This window comes from Athene cunicularia, assembly GCF_003259725.1.
Source record: "Athene cunicularia isolate RWA chromosome 6 unlocalized genomic scaffold, athCun1 chr6_part1, whole genome shotgun sequence".
Taxonomy (NCBI): domain Eukaryota; kingdom Metazoa; phylum Chordata; class Aves; order Strigiformes; family Strigidae; genus Athene; species Athene cunicularia.
Genome location: NW_020799105.1, coordinates 1425043 through 1434047, shown reverse-complemented (window position 1 = coordinate 1434047; position 9005 = coordinate 1425043). Strand labels below are relative to the sequence as shown.

General features: G+C 37.3%; 1 protein-coding gene across 1 annotated transcript in view; it reads left to right on the top strand.

Annotated features, from left to right (window-relative positions):
• LRMDA (leucine rich melanocyte differentiation associated) overlaps window positions 1-8733 on the top strand; it is a 313798-nt gene extending 305065 nt beyond the window's left edge. Inside the window, exon 6 of the mRNA XM_026851051.1 lies at window positions 6550-8733. Within this exon, the coding sequence (XP_026706852.1) occupies window positions 6550-6629 (80 nt within the window). The 3' untranslated portion in view covers window positions 6630-8733. The remainder of the gene's footprint in view (window positions 1-6549) is intronic.
• Window positions 8734-9005: the final 272 nt, after the last annotated feature.

The window sequence follows — 9005 nt, the reverse complement described above, 5'->3', positions numbered from 1 at the left end:
CCCCCCCCCCTTCCTGCAAACAGACCAGTGAGGCTTGACATGGCACAGTACTTGTCTGTGCAGGATACTTGCAATAATTCACTTAGCTGGCCTGCTCTGATTCCTCTCTGCTCTAGTTTAGGTGTATAATTCCAATGCCATTGCTGTAGACTGGATACAGATTTGATTTTGTGCCTTTCAGTTATTTCAGTCTGAAAGACTAGTTCATGCCCTATGCTGTAGGGTGTCCAGCAGAAAATGTTACCACTTTTTGGCCTCCCTGTGCAGGTAGAGGTAATTCATCTCACCTGAATGTGAAGGTTACCTTCCTTTAGTGTTGTTACCCACAGAGGGAAGAGAGAATCAGGATCAGCAGTTTGCTTCTGAAGGAATGTCCTCCTCCTCCAGGAAATCTGCAATGGACCATATTCCCTAATTCATGGGGACCTCTTTGGAAGTGTTTGGGATCCGTGGTGTGGGAATTCTGCTTTAGCTACAGTGAGTTCCATCCTCAGCCTTCTCAAACACAACCTCATCCCTTTATGCACAGATAGTTTTGGAAAAATTGTGTGTATTTTGTTTCCATTTAGTGTTTCTATCTGCTTTTAAAAAAAATAATGTTTATAACATAAGAGAAGTTAATTGTGTGTTTGTTATTTGAACATTTGTGAGTATTTTATGATACTATTTTATCTTCTAAGTGGTCTTCTCAGATTCCTATGTCATAGAGTTCATAGGCTGGATCATATTCAGTAAAAGTAATTGTTCTGTTCCACCAAAAGTCAACATTAAGTACAAGAAGTCTGTCTATCATTCACTCCCTTCTTGTCCTTTAAGTTTATAGTTTTTAAATTTTTTATTAAATTAGGTCCATTTTACAGAACATAGACTAACATAATGAGTGTTCTTTCCACATTTGTCCCTAACAAATCTCAAAAAGTAAGAATTTCTTGTTTCTAATTGGTCAAACTATTGTTTATAAAAATGTATTTATACATAAACAATTATGAAGGCCAACTAGAAATAAGTAAATGTCTCCAATAAAGCAGATGAATGAGTGACTTGGACAAACAGCATTTTTGGGAAAAAAAAAAAAAAGTTTGTTTTTTTTGCATTTGTAAAGTAGAACTAAACGTGCACTACTTGGGTCCAAGTAAACTTTCTGTTTATTCTTTATTTTTCCTTTCATTGCCCCCCTTCTCTCTCCCCTCCCTGCTCTCTTCTCCCATCCTGTCCCAGGCCCCCACCCTTGCCTGCTGTGAAGCTTTGCATGTATCTGTGCTTCCCAAATTTCAAGCTGATTTAGCTGAATGTCAGACTAATGTTTTTGTGGGTTTGGTTTGGGTTTGGTTGTTTTGTTTTTTTTTCTGCTGTGTTTTGGGGTTTTTTTAATTATTTATTGAGGATTACAAAGCAAATATTTTGAAGGAGCATGTTTGGAAACTTTTTGATACTTTTTACAAAATTCAGTTGTTTGAATGTTCTTAATGGTGAATATATGGTGAATATAAAATAGCACAGGTACAATTAGATGCAGTGATTTATTTTTTAAACTGACTGTGAATATATACACTTTCATTCTCCTGATTTAACAGAAAAAAATAAACAGAAGGTTCCACTGAAGGTGAGAGGATTAGGCTCCTAATTTATTGAAAAATCTCTAGCACTTAATTTCTCAGAAAGTCAATAGAACTGAAAATAAGAGTAGACAACTAGATAAAGTTGTTAGAATTTATATGAAGATAAATATAAATTGAAAAATTACTGAACTCCTGTACAGAAGGATTTTTTTTGTTTCGAAACAGCTTTACTTATTCCTTCGATTAAAAAGTTTTTCAGACTTTTAAATTAATTCACCTGACGGAGGTGTTTAGCCTAAATCAGTAGCATTGCAGACTTGAAACTGTAGATAGGTATTTATTCTCCTCTAAATGCTGTAGGTAGGGAATTACTTTCCTTTAAAGGAAGTTTATTTTAATATTTAAGGGAATTTTGCAACTTCTGTTCATTAATGGTAGAATATGCCCAAGTGCCTATAAAAAAATGATAACAGTGTTGATATTTCATCCTGAAGGGTCTCAAAACAATTTACAGGTTAATAGTATAACCACACTGAAATGCACCCAGCTTCTTGGTGGAACATGGCAGCTGTTTAATAGCCCATAGCAAAACTATACAACAGCAGGTTGTGGAAGAAGAGATGAGTATGGATCAAATATAAATTGGCAGTGGAGGATTTAGATACTGTACTCAAAGTTAGATGAAGTGGAATTCCACTAGAATATTGAATCTGTGGATGAAGTGCTATAGTTTATCTGACCACAGTTCCTAGTATGAGGACCTGTGGTTAGCCAGTGCAAAAGACAAGCAGAGGACTGACTGACTGTATGCTGAAATGTAATCCCTGATGTATACTGTAGACCAGTGTGTTTGACAAACAAATTTAATTGTGAAAACTTTGTTGTTTACACTTGCAGAGAGGTTTATTAAAAACATTTGATGTTAAAATGAATGCCTGAGGGGTAGCTTGGGCAGATGTAGCAATAGGTTTTGATGGGGGTGACAAAAGTTTTGACTACTCTAGTTTTAGTAATTACTTTTTAAAGAAAATGGAATGCTACTGGAGAAGGCCATGTTGCTAACAGCTGCACCAGCTGTGATGGCTGAGAGGTGTTTTTTTATAGATGTAGAGCATTTATTTGGTAGGAAAAAGAGCAAACCAAGAAAGGCATCAAGATGCTACCAGACAAAAATTGTCTGAGGTCACTGTTCGCCTGAGCTGAATTTTGACCTGTGACTGAGGCTGTAAGATCTATAGGTCCTGCACATCCCATTGTAGCTTCTTTTTACCATTTTCCATATAATACAAGAAGATCTGAAAACTTTTTTTGAATGTTTTGAATATTTTTTGAATGTGTATGGAGCTCCAATTGCACCATAGCTCTCTGCAACACATGCCCAATTTAAAAGGAGCAAACATGACTTGAACAATTTTTCATGTGCTTTAGTATGCATGTATGTATGTATTTATTTATTTGGATAATTGAGTTTTCCCTCAGCTAAGGAAAAGCTGATGTTGCTGACATTACAATGTGTTTGTGAAGAAAGACTGATACCACAACACATGCAAGCAACTGCAAGGTCATTACTTACCCAGCATAATTAGAACATCCATTGCGAAGGGGGAAAACATTTAAATGATAAAGAGTGAATTTAAAAATTATTCTTCCCAATGCATTTTTTTCATAATTATAGTTTTAACAGCTTGTGGTGATGGTAGAAGCAACTCCTTAAGAAAAATTAGAAGCCTCATTCATAGAAGATGATCCCTCAAGAGACTTTGTGTTGTCATTTCTTAAGAACCATGAGCAGAAACCTCATTCAGGATGCTGTGTGTTGTTTTGATGTATAGGAGGTATACTTAGCTTATTATGGCCAATGCTGGATATTTTAATTAAAAAGCACTACAACAGCCACAGATGTATTGTTTCCCCCTTATTCCTCCCCTTCTTTGTGTGCAAAACCACAAGCGTACTCCTGCCCCTGAACTTCAAGGAATAAATGCCATAGCAGACAGTCAGGAGAGAAGCAGTAGATTTCTAAAATTCATGTGTGAAGTATATTTGCATCAAAATTCTCATTGCAGCACACAAGCCTTTTGTAGTTCTCCAAGTACTCTGTGGTCTCCAAAGGGAGGTGGTAAATGGAGAGGAAAAACAAAACAGAAAAACCCAACAAGTCACCACATTTAATTTATGATCAAGATTATTGTTTTACAAATAACCTTCATGATGAATAAAGTCTCATGGAAACATTTTCAACCGTGCTTTTATCAAGACTTTTTGAGCGGTGTGTGTAATATGCCTGGCAATTGAATCACAGTTGTGTGCCTGGGTAGGGAATCTCTGCAGAGACAACACTTCCTTAATTTAAACAATTGTAGGCTGCAGGAGTTCAAAAATTTCAGCTGACTTTAACTGTCACTAGCCCAAGCACCTTTATCCCCAGGCGAGCAGCAGCAGCTGGATTTCATTTCCTGCTGCCAGAGTGTCCGACATCTTTGCTGAACATCCCAGGAACTGAGCGTCTTTACTTTAAGGATTTTATTCAAGGTGACAGCTCCTCACACTTTAGCGTTCAGATCACCTCAAGTAGCTGAGATATCAGTGAAAATGAGAGCACTTCTCCAGCAAGCTCCAAATTTAGATTGACTGAGGTTATCCTTAGGCCTCTAGACCCAGCCTCCATGACAGCACAGGCCTGCCAGTAACTTTAAAACTACAGTGAAGTTTGTAATGATGTCTGGGGAGAAATATTCTGCTGGAGCAGTGGAGGATACTATAAGCGATAGGAAATGATGTCAGATTTAGTTAGGGCTGGAAACAGCGTTCGAATATACTTGGCATAATATGGCACCGGTATCTCTGTCAGCATCTCTGTTTTCTGTCACTGCACACAATCCCGGGCCTGTCTGTAGTCCTGACAGTGTCTTTTCAGATCAGGTTATTGCCAACTCAGAGACTGGCTCAGCACAGCACCATACAGCCCCCTTTGTTTGAAGTCTGCCCTTTTGTCATTAATGCACTTGATGTCTATTTAAATCTGATGGTGAATGCAGTATCTGTTTTCCTGTCAAGAGATCATTGACAATATTAATACCTCATGTCCTTGCCTCATTTTCTAAGCACTGACACCTAGCTACAGTCTCCAGCATTCATCAAACAGCACTCTCTCACCAGCATCTCTATAAACAGTCTTGCTTCCAGTCCTTAAGAAATGCGGCAGACCTCAAGACTTTTATCAATGCCAGTGAAAAAGGACTCTGAAGAATGCCATTAATAAACCGTTCGTATCTTTTGCATTTAGAGCTCTAAATGGCCTTGTTACCAACCTAATGCCTGCTGCAATTTGACTTAGAATATCATCTGTTTAGGGGGAAAAAAACCTTGCTTTTCATTAGGCTCATGTTCAGGAATGATAATATCATCCCTTGAATGTGGAAACTGCTCCACTAGTAAAATTATTGAAATTTAAATTATTGAAAAAATCTCCATGGAGGGAAGGAAAAAGGATCAGGCACTGCACCACATAGTCCCCATTTGTGTTATCCTGAAGAGGAATGTGTTTTTTACAACAAATGACAGTCCTATCAATTTTTTTTTTCTTTCCCCATAGGAATGTATCACTATCATGATGTCTTTAAAAGGAAAAAGAAGAGCATGGGTTAACATTAATCTTGCACAGCCCATGCCTTTCAAGGCTTTATTTTCTTACCTGATAGACCATGTTATACTGGAAAAAAAGATGCAGAATATAAAAGCTTGCATACTTAATTGATATTGCAGATTGGCACAGTATTTGCTATGTGAGTACTAGAAAGCTAAAACAGGAATGAATTGAGGATCTACTCCTCCCCCATCTTTACTCTTTATGTAAGGCAGTGTTTGTCTCATTTGGGTTAGGTTATGTTTGCCCTTATGGGTGAGCTAGGTACTTCAGTGACTGCTTCAGTGACATTCCCAAGGTAGAGGAGACCCTTTCACCTTCCTTCCATGCATGGGAGATGATTTTGACTACACGTGCCTGGGGGCACAAAGAACAATTCTGCTTGTAAAATTTAGCATCTTTGGGGATGTTCACAGGTGGGATGTGACTGTGAACTTATGCTTTCACATACCACTTAGTGCCACCAGAGGGGATGCTTTTGAATAAGATAGTGAGATCTGCAGGTATGTGTGTCTCACCTATAACAGTTACGACTTCCTTGGGCATCTTGCCACCTGTACCCACTGAGAATAATGTGCCTTGTCTCCCAAAAGCAGTGTTCTGGCTAATTATTTGAAAGCATCCTCCATGTACTGATATTTAGCATAATTTATAATTGTGTATTGCTCATGGGATGTTGTTTGGAGACGTATTTTGGAAATGTTTTTATTAAATGTTTATTTGTATGTCTGAGAAAAATACTGGAGTCTGTAGGACTAATGGTTAAGGAAGTCCCAAGTTCTAGCCCATGTCTGTCGATGCCTTCCTTGTGGATTTCAGCTGGTCACTTCAGTTCTCTACACTGCAAAGCAGGGATGGCTTTAGATATTTGCAGGGTGACTTTGTGAAGGTTTGAAAGGTTTTCCTGGATCTACATTAAACTAACTACTTGCTGCTTTTTTCTTTTTGGTTTTAATGATCAGGAAAACCCTGTAAACATGTGGGAGACTAACAAGATTACAAAATGTAACTTCAACCCAGACTTTCTGGTTTTCAAAAGCAGAAGTACTGTGATTTGAAATACAGTGTATGATGTTTCAGTGTTGTGTCATGCCATTTTTGAAGACACTTGTGGATGTATGTTTAACGGCATAGGTCGTGCAGGTTATTTGAACACATGTTTTCCCAGTGGATTCAAAACTGCCAGTTGAAATGGTAATACTGAATATTTCAAACACACAAACTTTCTTTTGCAGGACAAGATAAAACTGTTTCCTTCCCTCCTTCAAATTTCTCTAGTTATTTGCTTTATTTGCATATTATGCCACTGCTGTTCTAATTGTAATTAATTTTCTTTTATTGTAGGCATTTTGGGAAAATGCCGTTACATTTACTATGGAAAACATTCTGAAGGCAACAGATTCATCCGAGATGACCAGCTATAAAACACAGCATTGTGCCTCTTCAATCCATCCACATAAGAAGCACAAATTGCATCTAAATTTTAAGCATGTAACTAAAGTCCTCTAGTGCCTTCTGCTGACTTTGCCAAGCCTGTCAAGATCATCTTTCTATCTTAGTCTGAGTAGTCACATAGAGATTGACATGATTGCCTTTAAGCAGGTCCCATTCACCAGTGTGACAGACAGCTGCAGCCGAGCACCCAGCCTGACAGGAGCACCGTGATGGATTGCCTGGTCCAATTGCTGCTCACAGAAGAGCAGGGGTCACACCTGGGGCTGCAGTGAGCATGCTCTGTCAGTCGGCGCCTTAGCAAAAGCACCCTGTTTAATCTTCAGCTTGCCTGTTGAGTGAAAGTGGCTGGCGATATCAAAGTGTTTATAAAAGAGAAAGGCTATAACTTCAGATGAAAAAGCCCTTATCTATTTTGTTTGTTTTTGTTTTTTTTTTTCCCCCCTGTGAATTAAGTGCTTGTGTTTCTATAATCTCGTACATACTTACACAAATCCTTTCACAGTGGTTTTATTGGTTTGGTTTGTGTGTGTGAGTCCTGCCCCAAAATGGTTTATTTTTTCTTTCAATAGGGAAAAAAATATATCCTGAAAATATTTCAGTCATGCAAAGTATCATCAATTTGTATAGTTGTTTATATACAGAGAAAAACGATTTAAGAAATTTTGCAGACAAACAAAATTTCCTAATTCTTAAATTACATCTCAGCATTTACTAACTATGACCTTCAAAAAAGTGATCATTTTTTAATGCTGTAGAATCCTGGCACAGCTTAACTGAGGGCTTGGAAGAATCCCTGAATTGTGATACTGACAGTGTGTATTATTTCTGGTTTATTGCACAAGATATTTTTAACTTTTACAGAGATTACATTTAGAATTAAATGCTTAAATTTGGAAAGAAAAACGTACTTAAAAGGAGTGATTTAAAATAAAATTGCCACCAGATGGGTATGATTATTCAGAGAGGGGAAAGAAATCAATAAAAGTAACTGGTGGAATTAACATAATTAACAGCTTTACTAGTATGTTATAGAGATGAGTTCTGATTAATCCCTTTTGTTGTCAATGTAAGAAGTTCTATTGTCAAATTTTCAGTGGAAAAAAATAAAAAAGCGTGGCATATTTTCTGCTTTTCAGATAAACAGGTTGGACATATTTAGAATCATGAAGTTGTTCCTGTGAAAAAAAAAATCCTAGTACTTCATGCATATATATAGTGTTAAGTGCTACTAGATATAATGGGATTGACCAAGGAATATGCAAAAATTCTGACCTCTGGGCTGTTCCAAACCCATGCATATTGGTCCCAGTTGAGAGGCATCACTGGCTGTTCTTGGCTTGTTTGAAGTTACTTGGTGGCATTTATTCACTTTCCTGGTTGAAAAATCAGGTTTTAGAAGTTGCCTACTTTCGAAGGCCGTTACCAGCTAGAGTTGCAGGTGGAAGTGAGCTGGATGTTGAAGCCAATCATGAAATCAGGTTGGACCAATGAAAAAGAATGAGACACTAGCAGAGTGACAAAGAGAAAGCTTGCTGCTAATGAACATTTACTCAGTAAATGGAAGCCTTCACTCACTCTTTAACAGATACTTAGAATCAGTGATGAACACAGAACAATCCAGTTCACAACACCTCTTGTTCAAATTGAGTTCTGAGCTGTTTGCTATACAAATTGGTGTCTGAAAAGCACATTTTGGCCACTTGTAACATCTCTGCTAATGTCATACATGGCTACAAATGAAATGACAATTCACATTAGAAGTCCTAGGAGATACTAGATAAAGGAATACTACATGCCTCTTTTTGTAATCAAAAATATAATTAGAAATATTTAGGGCACTTGTCATCTCTCTTGGTTACCAAAATAGCAGTCCTAGTTTGTTCCTATCATACTGTCTGTTTTGAAACCTCCACACATTTTGGTCATGGAATATTACAGGCAGCAGGGTTCTGAATAGGGATGTTTAGAATAACCTAATGTCACTTTCAGTCTGGTTGCATGTATGTTCTTGTCTTTATAAAGGCTTTAACCCTGCCTCAAACAATAAACAGCACTTGCAAACTGACCTCATGATTTTTCCATCTTTATTTTGCTTGTTTACTTTTCCTAATGTCAAAACCATTTGTATCATTTCAGGAGTGTTTTCTTCTCAGCAAAGCTTTGGAGGCAAAAATATTTTTGGAATGAGATGTGATCAAAGTCTTTTCCATTTTGATTTTTGTTTTCACTCGGGAGATTATATACCTATAGTTAAATAGGGTAAAGCCCTAATTAAAATTTGCTTAATGTCACTGATTCTGGAAAATCGAAAGGATAATCTATGAATGACTATTTTATTTTGATAG